The following is a 17,042-nucleotide window of genomic DNA, read 5'->3' on the forward strand; positions in this document are numbered from 1 at the left end:
TTCCTTTGGATTTAGTGCCTGTGGGATTGAGTGTTCGTCACTATTTCATGGAGCACTGACGATTGTCATCAGGTTAATAGATTCGTCTCGCGATTTAGCCTATGGGTTCTGCTATTGGTTTTTTAATTAGCTCATATTTAGTCCTCCTAATTAGCATCTGAACGTGTGATGTGACAGGGCTAAAGTTTAGCCCCTGACATCCAAACGCCCCCTTAGTTACTTCCAACTCCCAACTTTGACACTATGCAAAAAGAAGATTCCCCATCACATCAAACTTGCGGTACATGCATGGAGTACTAAATGTAGATGAAATTAAAAACTAATTGCACAGTTTTGTTGTACTTTGCGAGACGAATCTTTTGAGCCTAATTAGTCAATATTTGGACAATAATTCACAAATACAAACGAAACGCTACAGTGTGCTACAGTGCTGTAACAGTAATTTGGCACCTCCCAAATTCCCCAACTAAACACGGCCATAGATAGCACCAGCTAGTCTTCTGCTACTGTTAACCTTAGTGTACTTTGTTTGTCCGTGCATCCTAGTGGGTGTCCGCGGGGGTCCAAATCGATCTCCAATAGAACTACTAGTCCAGACGAATTAACAATGTCAAAGCCAGCAGCGGGTCAGTTCAAACATAGTGGAGCGGTCAAGCGAAGCAAAGCGACCCCGTAGCTAGGAATTCTATGTGGCCATGAAGCCAGGAGCGCTTTTCTTTTCTCTCTTTATTTTCGTTCAGTTGGCTTCAGCTCAACCGCTGGTGGACTCGAGCACTGGCCACGACAGAAATGAATAAACAACAACAGCACAGGCTTTCTTTTCTTTCTTTCTTTTTTTTTGTGGGGGTGGCAAAAACAAGAGCACAGGCTAATGAGCTGTTGCTGTTAGGTGTCAGCTGGTTGCCCCCGCGCGCGTAGCGGGTGGCAGTTTTTGTCCATCCCTCCCTTGCCGTCCTCATCATCAGGCGCGCGCCGGCTGAGCAAGCGCTGGATGGGTGACGGGCTCCGGCCGTGCCAGTCAGGCGTGACGCCTGACGAGGAGCTGGCCGCGGCCGGCCGGCGGCCAATGATCGGCCGGCTCCGTCCGGCCGAGTGGAATCTCACGCGTCTGCTCGTCCTCGCTTTGGCGTCCCAGGCAACCCTGTTGGTTCGCTTCTGATGGGAGAGGTGATGAGGGTTACGGGTTAAGGATGGCAACAAGTCCTGCAGCCGGTAGGCGGCAGCGTCGATCTGGGCCGGCCAGCCGGCGAGCGCGATTGAGATGGATCATCATGCGCCTTTAATCGAAAGGTACAGGGTAGGAGATGATTACTGCTTAGCCTGTCGAAAAGATGCACGGTACTACGTGCTTAATCGATTGACATCACAATGGGGTGCTCTTATCTGGTTATCGCAGCATGTGGACACCAATAATGCCTGGCGCAAGTTTTGATTAGAAACAAACTGTCCAACTCCGGCCGGACCGCGTTTTTGGTCCTGGCCTCCCGGGGATCGAGTTTTTTTTTTTTTGACGTGTCAACTTGGTTCACTGACCCAATGAAATGCTGTTTGCCTGTTTCTCCTTTCACTTTTCGCTTTGGTTTGTGCTGCTCCTTTCCGTCTCCCTTTGCGCCTGGTCCATGGGGGTGCTCTCTCTTTGCGCGCGTGATCCGAGCGATGGTCCAGTTTCATCGCGTATTCACATCCCTGGACTGAAAAGAGAAAAGAAAAGGCACGTATTCGCGGTAGATTTAGAACCCCGTCACTGCTAGCTCTTCTCATCATCCTTTCCTTCCGGGCGCTTTTGTTTTTCCGGCTGCGAGGAGCGTAAGCAATCACATGGACATAGGCTGCTTATTGCTGCTACTAGCCACTCTCGCCGCGCTAATACATATTGTACTCGTAATGGTGATCAATGGATAAGCACCACGTCTCTTTCACCACTCCTGGCTTTCTTGCTCGTCTTGCTTCCGCTGGAAGCGACGGATCCAGCATCCATCATGTTCCTGTTGCGAAAACTACTTTTTTTTTCTCCCCCCGTCCCGTCCGCGGGCCTGTACCGGGAAACAGACGCGCAACATGGAGCAATGGGTGGAAGCGGCCGCGGAAGAGAGCACAAAATATCCGCGTCACGCGCACAGAATTAAGCTGCCACATCAACAACCCATGGTCGTGTCAGACTGTCAAGGTTGGTGCGAGCGTTTTGGGTCGTCGTCACGGGGGAAATGAGCGAAGCGCTTGGGCCACGCGCGATGACGCGAACCCGTCGTCGATCTCCGCACTGTTTGAAGATGCGACCAGTGATCACACCTGTCTGGCCCGGGCCGCACGAACCCATCCGTGGGGTAATTTCGGCGATGATTGGAACCGGAACATTCTCTCGTGCAAAGCGTGGGGGAAAGAGGCGATGATGGCGCCGTGGCGGTGGCAGAGGGGGGCGATGAGTGACGAGGCGGCGCGCGCGTGCCAGCCAGCCTGATGGACGATGGCGTGGACGGAGAGGGAGAGGGGAGCGGGAGCGACGGTGCGGCGGCCATCATCTCGGCGCGGGGCGCACGCTCTCGCCCGGCACAGGAGCGCGCAGCGAATGATGCCCAGGGCGGCAGCCCCGGCTGCTGGTGCGGTGTTCCACGACCACGCCTGCTGCTCCTTTTTTTTCCCAGGACACCGCGCGGGTGCGGTGCGCGAGCGCGAGCCTTTCTTCGCTTTGCTCCGTCTGCTGCTGCTGCTGCTGTTGCCAAAAGAGCAGAGGACGGGACGGGGTGGAGAGCGCGCGCGTGCCGAAGCACCACCGTTCCTGGTTCCCGCGCTACACCGTCCGGCGGCCGGCGCACAGGCCACCGCACAAGCCACGACTCCCAAGTCCCAGCTTCGTCTCCAGCGCCAAGGCGGAAGATAGATCCCAAAGTCTACGTGTACTGAAAACCTGTAATACAGGTCGTCTTGCAGATCAACCACCGAGTTCAGTTGGGAACACCATTTTGCGAAGCAAATTCTAGACAGAGACGGGCATCGCAGCAACAGAGCACAGGCCGGGCACCTGACCCTCAGACGTTCAGGCGCACGGCAGCCTTCAAACCTGCTTCCACGGCATGGACATGCTGACTCGAACCCTTCTGAAAGCGTCACCATGATCACACAAACAAATTACCTCATCTTCCAGCCAATGACAACACAAGAGCGTCATGAGAACAACCCATCGGCACCGCAACAGAGTGGCATATCACAGGGCCCTGATCGCAGCCATGATAGCAGAACACGACGCGACAGGCTGCTCATTTCGCAAGTACCAGAACAGTAATCATCCGTACAACAAAAGGTCAGTCAAGGTATAGCTTCACATTGATCCCATTATCGATCAGCGACTGGACAACGGCCCTGATCTTCCCCTCGAACTTGTCCCGCTCCCTCGGCGTGTACGTGCAGGTGTAGACGTCGGCCTCCTTCGCCCTCTCAGCCAGGAAACGGCCCACGGCCAGGCAGGCCGGTATGTCGGACCTCGACTTGAGCGCCGCCTTGATGTCCTTCGAATTGGTCCCGGCGACCGCGACCTGCCTGCACGTCGAGCGGTGCGTGAGGGACGCCGAGACGAAGCGCTTGGATATGAAGACGTCCAGCGTGAAGGGCTCCATGTGGGCGATGGTGCGCTGCTTAAAAGAAATATGCTTGTGTGGGTTCTTCGATCTCTTTTCCTTCTTGTATGTGTAGGGTTTACTGTTATCTTCATCCACAAAGTCCTCCACGCCAAAGAAGCTCCTGGAAGAGCTTAAGATCTGCAAAGGGGGGAAAACAAATCAACACTGATAGCAAGTGAATCTTAAAAAAGAAATGTAAAATAGCTAATAACCATTGCATTCAGTATAAAACACACACAAACCAACACCTGTGAGGAAGTGAATCTGAAAGGGAAACGTGCAGGAAAAACCTTTTCCATTGCATTCAGTATTAATAATTGCTGGAATAGATTGTGGATGCCATTTTACTCTGAATTGTCAATTGCTACTGCATCTCTGGTAAGTGAATTGTTTATCCAGCTTATAAATGTGCAGCTTATACAAAATAGTAAAAATGACTGTAAGAGTTCAGCAGCAAGCGGTAGCTTTAGGCCTTTTAGAAATACATGGCATCATTGAAACTGAAAGTTTAAAAATGTACAATAATAGCAAATGTTGGAATCCAGGCCTGAATTGTTTTCTGGCTTTGTTTTAGGCCAGTTGTGTGACCATTAAAATTTTGTTCCTATGTTAATGGAATAGCAGCTCCCTCCGACCTCCCACCCACCCCCACCACAAAAAAAAAGGTAGTCAGTGCGTATTTTGCAGTAAAAAGAATCAGTATTGCACTATTGCATGTATTCCCAGAAAAAAAACACTACCGGATGCCTAAGACTAGTTTTGGAGAATGACTTGTATGCCCACATGGATAAAAGACTTATTGGCACTTGCTATGTCATCAGGTTCACAACCAAAGGTCAGCTATTTGCAGCCACTAATCATCAAACATTATATAATGGATTAAGCTTGTTCATGGGAGGACTGAATGGCAGCCAAGCTACTATATTGGCACTTTAGCCATGAGAGATACATAATATTGATCTTTCATGTCTCAAATCCAATTGCAAGCAAGGCTACTTGGAAATGGTATGATAAACCGGACGTTGTAAAAATGTTACAATAACTCAAGCAGAACGCTTTTATCCAAAAAAGAAGTCCTAGTAAAAAAGGAAAAGAGAAACAAAGTTTGCATCAACAGTTGCATCATGCGTTAAATATTTGGACAGAGTTGTCTTGATGTAATGGTGGAGCTAAGAGAGTTTGCTCACTTAAATTAGAACATACATCTCTCAGGGGTTAAATACTTAAACCATTTCGGTCAGGCAATGGTCTTGTTACCTGTCCACTGTGAAATCGCCTCCAGCATGTATACAGTGCCGGTCCTGGATTTCCTTCCTGCAGCACATGTGCTCCATTCCTCCATGACTGGCTCAAAATATTTCTCAGCATCTTTACATCAACTGCAAGCGTAGTCAGCAGAAAGGGAAACTTTGTCGCCAAGCCTTTAGGATGATCTGTAAGAAACTTAAGTTCGATTACAGCTCAAAACCTTTAAAACTTTTAAACTCTCATTGGCTTTCTACAACTGAATTCAGTTAGTTAAATTGGATACAGATTTAGAATTTTGTTTGAAAAATCATTATTCAGATAGCACACCAACGCAACTATGCCCCATCAGTCCATTAATAGATCTACAATCTCTGCCACTACAAATCACATGACACTTGCAAGACCTCAAGTAATACCGGAAGAGGAATAGCGCCTGGGAGAGGGAGGGAGTCGGTACCCGGCGCAGAGAGCGGTACCCGGTGGAGAGAGGGAGAGGGAGGGCGGCGGCCCTGTCCCGCGCTGGCCACGCAGACGGGCTAGACGCCGGCACGGATCTGGGCCGGGCAAGGCCACGCCTCGACCTGGTGGTCGGGACGGCGGCGGGTCCGGAAGGCAGGCCGGCAGTGCTTACGGAAGGGGGAGGGAGGGCGGCGGGTGGGAGGGAGGAGCCGCCGGAGGCAAGAGAGAGGGACGGACGGCGGCAGGTCCGTAGGCCCGTCCGGCAGCGCAGACAACAGGGAGAGGGAGGAGGGAGGGACGGCGGCGACAGGGAGATGAAACCACATGGGCCTCTCCGAGAGTGGTTTCATCGCCCGTGTGGCCGTATGGGCCGTCACTCTGCCGGGCCGCAAATGCTTAAAGTCTCTGTCTGCCTCTCTCGGACAGGCCCATGTGCTCGGGCATGTACTATCTCTACTATAAGAAGGCCTTTTAGCCGCCAATTCACCGACACGGCCTGTCACTGAATACTGGGTGTTGTTCCTTCTCGGTCGTGTCTCTCCGCCACGGGACGGAGGCGGCACGCGGGTAACTACTGGTCCCGGGCTCCCGGCCACGGGGCGCCGCCGGTGGCTCGCGCGCGCCCCCCCACCAGCAGGTAGCGTGACCGTGACGCAGCACCTCTGTCCACGGAGGTACAGTATCATGGATCGGCGCATCGTGCCGACCCGACCGGAACCGAACACATCGTCAACGCAGAGGAGGACCGGCGCGCGGCGAATCCCGTCGCTCTCGGGCTCTCGGCGCAACCGGAACGTGCAGGCTCAATGAATGAACGGGCGACACGACCCAGAAGCCACTGGTACTCCTGTAACACAACGCTCGAGCCCTGGCTGCCCCGCGAGAGACGGAACCCGTCGAGGAGGAAGAAATGAAGAATCAACCCATCAATGAGAGTTTGGTTAGACGGACGCATCACCGGCGCCACCCGAACGTCCTCCTCCTAGCGTCCTACCCCAAGCTCACCACTACACTCCGCCCCTTCATCACGCTGCGATCGCAAGGCATGTTTGTTTGTTCCCCTCGTCCTCCTGCAGTTTCATCATCACCTTGACGCCCTCTGTGTACTGTTACCCGCGCAATTGGTCTTCCTGTACCATCATTCAGAAGATGGTTTCTGGCCGTACCAGCACATCTTTGGCCTTGTTTACTTCCCTCCCAACTCCCAACTTTGGCACTATGCAAAAAGAAGATTCCCCATCACATCAAACTTACGGTACATACATGGAGTACTAAACGTAGACGAAATCAAAAACTAATTGCACAGTTTTGTTGTACTTTGCGAAACGAATCTTTTGAGCCTAATTAGACAATATTTGGATAATAATTCACAAATACAAACGAAACGCTACAGTGTTACTACAGTAATTTGGGTGCACCCAAGTTGGGCAACTAAACAAGGCCTTTAATCCCTTCGCCATAAATCGGCATCGCGAGACAAGGCAGTGCATCGTCAGCCGTCAGGTAGCTCGCGTCCTGGCCGTTCCACATGACGGCAGTGAGTACTACTACTCGGTAACAGTATGCGTGTACACAGCAGTCCTTAAGATCACAGATATATGGTTTGGTTCCATTTGCTTATTTTTAAGCAAGTGTCACATCAATGTTTAGATACTAATTAGGAGTATTAAACGTAGACTATTTACAAAATCCATTACATAAGTGGAGACTAAACGGCGAGACGAATCTATTAAACCTAATTAGTCCATGATTTGACAATGTGTTGCTACAGTAAACATTTGCCAGGCGAGAAGGTGCATGCGAGATGCGGCGTATGCTCCACCAAAGTCAACATTAACAAACAGTCACCGGGCACGCTGGGCTACGACGAACCGTGGGGCAGACAGGTAGGCGAGGGGCATTAACTCCCGCATTCATACCGACACCTACCTGCCGCGTGACTGCGTGAGGTCGTGATCCTGTGGTAGGAGCAGGGTGAGCCCAGTTCCACGACCGGCCGTTGCATGCTACAGTGTCTATCAGTGGGGAAGAATCCACGAGTCAGCTCCAAAGGAGAAAAACACTGGCTAGGCTCGGTGAAGAGTCGAGACATCGAGATTCGAGAGCCGAGAGGTCAGAGGTAGTTAGGCTAGTTACCCCTAACTCCTAACTTTGACACTATATAAAAAGAAGATTCCCCATCACATCAAACTTGCGGTACATGCATGGAGTACTAAATGTAGACGAAATTACAAATTAATTGCACAGTTTTGTTGTACTTTGCTAGACGAATCTTTTGAGCCTAATTAGTCAATATTTGGACAATAATTCACAAATACAAACGAAACGCTACAGTGTGCTATAGTGCTGGCACAGTAATTTTGCATTTCCAAAGTTGGGCAACTAAACAAGGTCTTAGACGAGGATGGGAGTGTTTGGGAGACAGGGGCTAAACTTTAACCCTGTCACATCAGATATTTGACACTAATTATAAGTATTAAACATAGGTTAATTACAAAACTAATTGCACAACCCTTAGACTAAATCGCAAGACGAATCTATTAAGCCTAATTAGTCCATGATTTGATAATGTGGTGCTACAGTAACCATTCGCTAATGATGGATTAATTAGGCTTAATAGATTCGTCTCGCGATTTAGCCTAGGGGTTCTGCTATTAGTTTTGTAATTAGCTCATATTTAGTCCTTCTAATTAACATCCGAATATCCGATATGACAGGGTTAAAGTTTAGCTCCTGGTATCCAAACGCTTCCTGTGATAAGAAGTAGGAGTGCCACTTCGCCGGGGCTATACATCATGCGCATAGCTGTGGAGTTCATCCCTACTGTTGTCCGACTTGGAGCGCCAAATGACACTATCCAAATTTTGACTCCTTCGCGGCACAAAATTGGTCAAGGTTGTTAGGTGCAGTGGCACTCGCACAAAAAAAAAAGCAAAGATTTTGGAACAAGTGGCGGCAACTCTAGTCAACCGTACCACGTAAACAAACATCGCCCGTTTCAGGGAGGAAGAGAGGGCCAGAGGGAGGGAGGGGTTTCGAGTCACGGCATGGCAATTCCTTGCTCTTGCAGACAGTCTTGCTCCATTGCTGTGACTCAGGCCTCAGCGCAGCAGGCATTAACGCCGGCTCACCCACCAGACCCAACCCACTCGCTTCGCTTCCCTCGGCTCCTTCGTCCGTCCGGCCCCCCACGCCGGCAGCGCAGTTACTCCCCCTCCCTCGCCATCCATCCATCCGCCTCCGCACTCCGCGCCAAACCCACACTCTCCCAGTCTCCCAGCCGTGCGCTGCGCAGTGCATGCCCCCGCGTCGCCAGTGCAGCCCACTGCGAAAACCGGGCAGAAGCATTACCGCCACGCCGTATTTAATCGTCGGCGACGCACGCGGCCCTGCGCGCAGGATGCTCTTTGCCTGCCCCTGCCCGCTGCTGTTCACCGCTGCTCGTATAACGCGCGGTCAGCAGCATCTGGATCGATGCGTTGATTGCGTGCGATGATGTGGTTGTGGCTACCTAGGTGGCAACAGTGATACTAGCTTGCGGCTAGGCACGCCGGCGCCGGGATCCATGACAGGTCAGGAAGAAACGATGGAGCAGGCGGGAGGGGTGGTGACCGAAGGGCAAGAACCGACCGACGACAACGACGACGCCAAGAACGGCGAAGTGGAGGCCGCGGTCTCGCCGGCGTGTGCGCCTAAGGCCGCCGCCGCCATGCCCCCTTCCTTGCCGCGCCACCGGCGGTCCAAGAGGTCGGTCTCTGCTGCATGCTGCCCTCCACCGATCCTTTTTTTTCCATCCTTTTCTCTGTCTACCTTCACATTTGAAGTTCAAAGTTTCGATGTTTTAACTTTGCCGGCGCCTCCTGTTCGTGGTTCAGTGCATCTTCTGACAGGAACGCGGAGGCGTGCAAGCATGGACCACCGCATGGGCATGGCGCCGTCGAGCAACGCTGCGGCCAAGCACCGTCTGCCATCTCTCCCTGCTCGTCCAAGGTTGCAGATTGCTGAACTCCTCACCGCACAGGACTACCGGAGGATGTTTCGTTACTGATTACTGACCGATGGCGGTGTGAATTCTCTGTCAGAACCCGACGGACGCGAGGAGGTCTTGCGCGACCACCGCCGGAGGCTCGGTTCACCAGGCGCCGCGAGATCACAGGCCCAACGCGTCGCCGAACCACCGCGTGTCGCTGGAGAATGATGTGAGGAGCGAAATGAAAGGCGCGGTTTTTGATCCATCGTAGTGCTGTGCCTGTGAATAACTGTTCCTGAATTCTGGCAGGTTAGGCAGCTGCAGCTGAATTTGCATCAGGAGAGGTCCATGAGGGTCATGCTTGATCGGGCGATTGGCCGGGCATCAAGCACTCTATCTCCTGGCCATAGGCATTTCCCAGCCCAGGTATGAGACTGATCTTCCATTCGCGGCTGCAAAATTTTCCCCTTGCAAATTGCATGACAGTCAAGTCCGCTGTAGAATGTGCATTTCCCGTGTAGAGTGCGCTCTAAGCATTTCCGCTGTAATTTATTTCATCTGGAATGGACATGATTTGAAAAACCAGTTATCTAACAAGCTAACTATTAAGCCATGGGCATCTAAATCGAGGCATATTTTTTCTATGTTTGCATTGTTGGTAGCTAGTAATGCCAGTTAAAGAAAGGAAACGCAATTGCCAAATCAAGAGACCATGAAAGGGAAAGTGCTACATCTCCGTTACTCAAATACTACTGCTGCTGTTTAATAGCATTTTGAAGACTGACTGATATTCTCCCTGCAGACAAAGGAACTGATAGCAGAGATTGAATTGCTCGAGGAGGAAATCGCCAACCGTGAGCAGCACGTTCTTACTCTCTACAGAAGCATCTTTGATCAGTGCATGTCCGGGCCATCGTCGGGGCAGAGCTCTGGTATTTCGTCCCCCGCACACACCAAGAATATCACTACTAGAACTGCTAGAAGGCAGCCAAGCATAATATCAAGTGCATTTTGCTCATCCAAGAAGCTCCCACTACAGCCTTTCCACATCATGGAGTCGCTGTCCGAGTCGGGAAGAACCAAGAATATGCTCAAGGCCAAGATCAAGCATCAATCTTTCTCAAGCGAAACATTGGATATCCATCCTATATCGTTCCCACCAGATCCGAAAAAGGTAACAGGAGAAAACAACTCTCACAACAAGCTCATCTATCTAATTTTCAAATATTAACTGCAAATCAATCTATCACTCATCTACTTTAGTGCACCTATTTCAAAAGATAAAAGAAACAACTTTACTGTGCTGATATGCCTGCTCTAAAATACCTCGTTTACTTCATCTCAACCAAAATTATAACTGGTCCTTTTGTCAGCTACTAGGCTCTTTTGAGGAAACATGTAGTGTTTTCATGCTCACTTTCAGAAACATGCAGCTTTGGTACATTTTGTCCAAAATTTGTACTTCTCTACCGAATGATTTCTAGTCAGAATAACCTTTTCGTCTACTAAAAAATGGAGATCATGCAGTAGGCTAATTTTGACTTTTGTTCTCTTTATGAAAAGCTACCTTATTCGGGGAGTAGTTCTCTGGCTCGCACTCTGAAAGATCACCTTTATCAATGCCCAAGCAAAATATCAGAAGAAATGGTCAGATGTATGGCCTCCATATACTATCTTCTGCGCACCGAAGCACCAGAAAAGCCTGAAAAGGCCCGTTCACCATTCTTGTCAAGATCATCGACGAATGTCATACTTCCTCGGAGAGTGAACGGGGAGGAAAATAGTTCATCAAACAACAAATGTACTGTGGAAATAGCTTCCATATCAGTTGACAAGAACCAGATGCCAGATGTTTCTTATGCGATTACTCACTACAGGTTGTCCAATATAAAATACTGTGAATTGTTACCCTCAAGTAATGTGTCCTTTGAAAATCTCAAGTAACAGATTTCTTTTCTCTCTTGGAGTTTAGGTTGCTTGTGGAGCAGCTTGAAAGGGTTGATCTGAGCATGTCAGATTACAGTATTAAATTGGCCTTCTGGATTAATGTGTACAATTCTCTTATCATGCATGTAATGTTGAATGATCTATGGTGATTTTGCTTAAGTTTTCTCGTTTAATGATTTTACTGCCTTATTAATCTGTTTGTTATTCACTTGCAGGCGTATCTGGCATACGGAATTCCAAACAGCTCGCTGAAAAGAATGGCGCTATTTCACAAGGTGAGACATTTTCCTTTGTAGATTTGTGATTGGCCACCGGAAGCTATCCTGAAATGCTTTGCTTCTGAAAAATCATGCTGTGAATAGCTCGGCACTCTTTGCTGTAAATGTTCCTAACAAGTAACTCACCCTATCGCAGGCTGCCTACAATATTGGAGGTCATGCCGTTACCGCCAATTCCATTGAACACGCCTTGCTGTGCTTCAAATCTCCACGGATTGGTCGTGTATGTAGATTTGCAGTTTCATGCTGAAGTTACAGGGTTTTTTTTAATTGTTCATGCAAAGTTGGAAACTTCAGATTAAAATTCTTAGCTGGAAAAATAAATAAAATTCTTTCAGCACCTTCACTACATTACTTGAAAGCACTAACAATTTTGTGGTTGGAATTGGCTATCAGTTTACTGAAATAAACCAAAGAACCTCTTCATCACTCATCTTTATTTCACTGACATCCTTTTCATCACTCATCTTTATTTCACTGACATATACACACCTGCTAAACTGAGAATCCAACGTATGTACCTGCAGTGGTTCGAGTCCATTCTCTCGACGGCGATGCGGAAGAAATGCGCGGACGAGAAGCAGCTGGTCCAGCTCAAGTTCGGCCTGCCGGACTGCCAGCCTCTGGCCCTTTTCGCCCTGTGCACCGGCGCTTCGTCTGACCCCATGGTACTCCACTACACTGCAGCACGGCGTACCTGCTCCATCTGATACTCCATGGCCTGATCTCTAACCACCTTACACCGTCTGCAGCTGCGGGTGTACACGGCCAAGAACGTGATGGAGGAGCTGGAGCGCGCCAAGCGGGAGTTCCTGCAGGCCACGGTGGTGGCGCGTAAGTCCAAGAAGAAGGTGTTCCTGCCGCGCCTCGTCGAGCGGTACGCCCGGGAGGCGTGCCTGGGCCCCGACGACGTCCTCCTCTGGGCGCAGCGCGAGGGGGGCGTCGCCGCCGCCGCCGACGGCCGACCGCAGCAGGACGCCGCCCAGCGGGGCGCGGGGAGCCGGCGAAAGGCCGCGCAGGCCGTCGAGTGGCTGCCGTACGCCGCCAGGTTCCGGTACGCCTTCCCCAGGACCATGGTCGACAAGCCGCACTGCTAGTAGATTCTTCTTCGCCTCGCGCGGACGCACGCCGTCAGTCGCATCGCAGGCGGCCAGGCGATGCCGATTCAGCAGGAGGAACACACGTTTGGTCGCTGTGATGCGGCGATAGCTGATGGGCGGGTGTAATTCATGTAACGTTGATGCTGCATTGTTGTGGTTTGGATCATTGAAATGCAATGATACGCGTGAACTGGTGCTACCAAGGATGGGACGAAGGTTGTCTAGTTGTTGTGCCAAAAGTGTACTCCACAGGAGAGGTTGGTTGACCACTGTAATTTCAGGCCCTGTTTGGGACGGCGGGGGCGGGCGCGCGGTGGCGGTCGCGTACCGCTGGCTCCGCGGCCGCTTCTCGCGGTACACGGCCCGTTCATTTTGCCGCGGGTTTTTCGATGAGAGGGGACTGTTTTTCGATGGCCGTGTACGCCCGCAGCTAAAACGTTTGCACGTCGTTCGAATTATCATCATCCGTAGATGATAGATGATAGAACTCGCATTGCTGCAAAGTTCCATTCCATGCTGTCCGGGATATGTACGTGTCAAGTCACGCAAAGCTGCTAGGTAGGAGAGTGTTGAGAATCAAACGCTGAATGGGCCGGGCCGTGCTTCCAGCGGCGTATAGATGCAGCCCACGTGGTGTGAGGGCGTGAGACGGTTCGTCTCCCGAGAAGAGAAAGCGAACGGGACGTTTGTGGCAGAACCTAACCCGGCTAAAGTGCATTCCACACCGTCTTAAATGCAAATAGACATTTTAATCGAATTAAAATAACAGTATGTCGGTTTCACCCGATATAATCATGGATATCGGATTGAAACAAAGTATACTCACACGAAGAAAAGTCTAGATATTACAACAATCCAGATAAATTATTACATGTCCCAAATTAAGTTATTACAACTCAAGAGTTCAAATGCATAAAAGTAGTATTCAGAGTTCAAAAGCAGCGGAAAACAATGATAGGTATAATGTCGATATTGATAGGTCTAATGTCGATATAAAATATCATGATGAAGCCTGCCATGATATCAATCAACACATTCCTCGCCGACCGAGGACGGGTTCCACTCTACCGTCCAACCCGAAGGGAGTTGGGTTGGCCAAGTCAAACTGGCAACCATATCTTCAAAATCAACATTAATTGAAAACATAGCCACAATCAAGGCTGATTATGCTAATACTCAATAAGACTTACCCGTCGGGTGGTATCTAATCCACCGACTTCTAGACATGCGATGTTTTTTGGCTGAGGGGTTTGTTTTTATCAAAAGCGTCTAAAGTGGATCCTTAATTTCAAATTTTAGCATCAAGTTCTAGTTGATTAACCATTCTAGGTAAGCACTTAGTCTAAGCAAGCATAGTGAAACAAACAATTTAATCAAGCATCCATATTAAACATCAACATTTGTTCATCTTCTTACTCAGTGCAGAAAGGCAGTCAAACAATCTCAAACTGTGAGAGGCAGACGATTCGAATCGAGTTTCTTAACCTTACAAGGTGAACCTAAACCCACAACATATGCGTATCACACTGGATCCGCACATGTTAGCCGTTTCCATCGATCCCCAAACACGTGGCCAGGGCCCACTTCCCTTGGATACAATGCTCCACGGTCCTGGACGATGTCGTACCATGACTGCACTTGCACCCACATGATGCATCAGGGAAACTTAGTTCCAGAGAGAGTGGGGAGGTATGCCCACGCCCTGATTCAATCAGGTACTAGGTTTCTCCATCCCATACTATTTATAAGTTTAGTACTTTCAAACACTTGACCCCAACTCCAACACATTTCAACCTTAGCAGCTTTCTTCTAGATAGACGGGGCAACCCACCAATTCAGAACATATTGCCCGACCCCGCCCATCAACCTTATGATTCCAACATAAGTAAACAGGCAACTCCTATAACTCGCGAGGGGTAGAAAATCACCCAACTTTTATCGAGTCCCTATTTAGCATTGCAACTACTCGACTTAACATACTAGTATTCAGAACATGAGTACCTAGGATCATGTAACTAAAGTTTCAAGCAACGCCTATAAATTTAATGCACAAACATAAGTAACAGAAGCATTGCATAAACTTTAGAAATCAAGATTATGCTTCAGGGCTTGCCTTCCTGTACTAGGGTAGTCTGGGGCTCGTTTGAAGCTTGACTCGGTTCTTAGGCAACCTCGATCTGATTCACTTCCACAGACGGCTCCTCCTCAGCTTCCGGGATCAACTCGTAGGTACCGTCGGCAAGATTTGCTTCTACACGAGATGCATATGCAGAATTTCAATTACATGGTTTTACGTGCAAGTTGCATTTCATGAATTATTGCAGAAGCATAGATTGCATTTTGACCACATTCACCTAGACAAGATTTTGAACTTTTCTTTTTTCGTAAAGTAAGGTGTGTTGTGATTTAAACTTAGGTTTGATTTTGATGGTGATTATATACACATATAAGATTCTAACAACTTAGAATTCATAATAGAAGGGTAGTGTCATGTTGGTGCTGTTTGGCAATCATTTCAAAAGTTATCCTGTTTCTGAATAAAAATATTGGCTATTTTACCATTTCTAGTAGTAATTGTATTATTAATTTAAACTAGCTCTTAAACATGGATAAATGTTTCTAGAAGCATTTGTTAAGATATGATTCTGAAATTTTTACAGAAGCTTCCCCTCTACACAAGTGATCTACTGTAAAAATTTGAGATGCATTTGACTTCTACAGAATCTACTAAGAACCAAACAGTACTAACTTGCAGAGTATGAAGATTAATTTTTAACTAAAGTTTCATCAACAATTTGGCTCTACAAATTTTACAGAAAGGTTATCAACACTAACAGAGGCTACTATTAATTTTATAAGGTTTTTATATACACGAGATCTATTTATTGCATACTAAGGGATTAAACCACATGTATTTCATTAAGCAATGCAAAACACATATTTTACAGGAGCAAGTATTAAAAATAGTTATTTTTACTAGTTAGAAATGTACATAAGGAACTTAACCAAATTTACTTTGCATTTTTATCTATTTTCCACTATTTATCATGCAAATAACCAGATTAAAATAACAATTAAGCATTTGAATTTAAAATAGTATGAACATCAGGGATTCTAGTAGCACAACTTATAGATCCAAAACTTGCATGTCAAAAGTAAGCTAACAAAAGTGGTTTCATATTTTTCAAAGCTTTCTATGATTTATAAGGTATTTATTGGCTTTTATACAAAATAAATCTTAGTGTCAAATACATGATAGTAACATGCATAAGAATATTTTTTTAGTGAAACTAGGCATCATCTAAAGTCCAACAAAATTAATTTCACACTTTTACAATTTTTCTACTCGTTTTCAAAATTTCAGCCGTTTTATTCAATTATTAAACCGAAAAGGATAAACATGTTTTACGTCCAGGCCCTTGATACTTTTAAATGCTCACAACTAAGTCCTGTCATTTTATGACTTAGACCCTGGAAAGAAAAGGGTCCTTACAATGTGGCCCTTAGGCTCGGCCGGCGGCGCGACGAGCTCGATTCTGGCTAGCGCCGGCGGGGAGAGGGCGAGTGAAGGGCACGTGCGTGACTAGGGACTCACCAAGGGTCGCTACGCTATAGGAGTCGTGGGCGGAGGATGGCTGGCGGCGGCGCTTGGCGGTGAGCTCTCGGGCATGGCGGAGGCTCATCTTCTCTAGCGCCGGTGGTGGCGGAGCTGGCCGGGGAGATGCTCGGAGAGGTGGAGCAATGGGTGGAGAGGGCTCTGGAGGGCTCATGCAGCGGCGGGAGTGCTCGGAGGGGGGGCTCCATGGGGAGGTGGCGATGGAGAAGCGGCAGAGCTTCGGCGCAGGGGAGAAATGGTGACTGACCGACGGTGCGGCGCTAAGCGGGTGGCGCCGCGTGGCGACGTCGCGCGTGTTGCGCGGGGTGATCACGCACCGAGCTCGCGTGCGTTCGCGTGGCGTGCAAGGGCAGCAAGTTTGGTGCGGTTTTGCTTCAAAATTTTGAATTGAACTTCAAAAATTTCAAATATAAAAGTTTAAGCTGAAAAATTGAACTTCAAAAATTTCAAATATAGAAGTTTGAGCTGGAACTTCATGCTACAACTCTTACAAAAGCCAACTGGTGAAATTCGAGCTGAATTTGGAGTTACGGTTGGTTAAAAAACTGTGGAACACCGGCTCGGGGTGAATTTGAATTTGTCCCAAATTCGGCTGAACTTTGATTCGATTTTTGAATATCTTCCATTCAAAATCAGAAAAAGTTCAAATAACAAAAGTTATTTAGTTTGAAAAGTTCTAAAACTTTTATATTGGCCAAAAGTTAAGTTTATATATGAAATTTGTTTTTCACTCCTACCCCCAATTAAGTGCTTTTTAGGGTGTTTTTTCAACACTTAGGGAATTTGAAAGGTTTTTGAGTTTGGTATTTG

At 48.3% G+C, this 17,042-nt stretch overlaps 2 protein-coding genes across 5 annotated transcripts; one reads left to right on the plus strand and one right to left on the minus strand.

Moving 5' to 3' along the window:
* Positions 1 to 3,110: 3,110 nt before the first annotated feature.
* Positions 3,111 to 5,606, minus strand: LOC101782951. 4 transcript variants are annotated; one of them, XM_004983607.4, is made up of 3 exons: positions 5,339 to 5,606; positions 4,872 to 5,047; positions 3,111 to 3,752 (listed from the first exon to the last, which is right to left on the minus strand). In XM_004983607.4, exons 2-3 carry the CDS (start codon positions 4,980 to 4,982, stop codon positions 3,300 to 3,302), a joined length of 564 nt encoding a protein of 187 aa, XP_004983664.1. In that variant the 5' UTR covers positions 4,983 to 5,047; positions 5,339 to 5,606; the 3' UTR covers positions 3,111 to 3,299. The 4 variants fall into 4 exon arrangements, with proteins under 4 accessions (XP_004983664.1, XP_012704651.1, XP_004983662.1 ...); XM_012849197.3 differs by having other exon boundaries at positions 4,872 to 4,993; positions 5,320 to 5,606; XM_004983605.4 differs by having other exon boundaries at positions 5,320 to 5,605.
* A 2,873-nt stretch (positions 5,607 to 8,479) lies between these two features.
* Positions 8,480 to 12,888, plus strand: LOC101783907. The gene is made up of 11 exons (XM_004983608.4): positions 8,480 to 9,068; positions 9,197 to 9,311; positions 9,404 to 9,520; positions 9,601 to 9,717; positions 10,094 to 10,465; positions 10,855 to 11,168; positions 11,264 to 11,363; positions 11,454 to 11,513; positions 11,653 to 11,739; positions 12,044 to 12,184; positions 12,269 to 12,888. Exons 1-11 carry the CDS (start codon positions 8,887 to 8,889, stop codon positions 12,611 to 12,613), a joined length of 1,950 nt encoding a protein of 649 aa, XP_004983665.1. The 5' UTR covers positions 8,480 to 8,886; the 3' UTR covers positions 12,614 to 12,888.
* Positions 12,889 to 17,042: the final 4,154 nt, after the last annotated feature.

Source organism: Setaria italica, chromosome IX (assembly GCF_000263155.2).
Source record: "Setaria italica strain Yugu1 chromosome IX, Setaria_italica_v2.0, whole genome shotgun sequence".
Classification (NCBI taxonomy): domain Eukaryota; kingdom Viridiplantae; phylum Streptophyta; class Magnoliopsida; order Poales; family Poaceae; genus Setaria; species Setaria italica.

What these genes read in the sequence shown, in the direction of transcription:
- LOC101782951 (XM_004983607.4), bottom strand. Translation starts at nt 4,982, where the DNA reads ATGCTGAGAAATATTTTGAGCCAGTCATGGAGGAATGGAGCACATGTG. An exon ending in GGCGATTTCACAGTGGACAG is followed by an intron (nt 3,753 to 4,871) that starts GTAACAAGACCA and finishes CCCCCTTTGCAG; the next exon opens with ATCTTAAGCTCTTCCAGGAG.
- LOC101783907 (XM_004983608.4), top strand. Translation starts at nt 8,887, where the DNA reads ATGACAGGTCAGGAAGAAACGATGGAGCAGGCGGGAGGGGTGGTGACC. An exon ending in TCCCACCAGATCCGAAAAAG is followed by an intron (nt 10,466 to 10,854) that starts GTAACAGGAGAA and finishes CTTTATGAAAAG; the next exon opens with CTACCTTATTCGGGGAGTAG. An exon ending in GAATGGCGCTATTTCACAAG is followed by an intron (nt 11,514 to 11,652) that starts GTGAGACATTTT and finishes ACCCTATCGCAG; the next exon opens with GCTGCCTACAATATTGGAGG.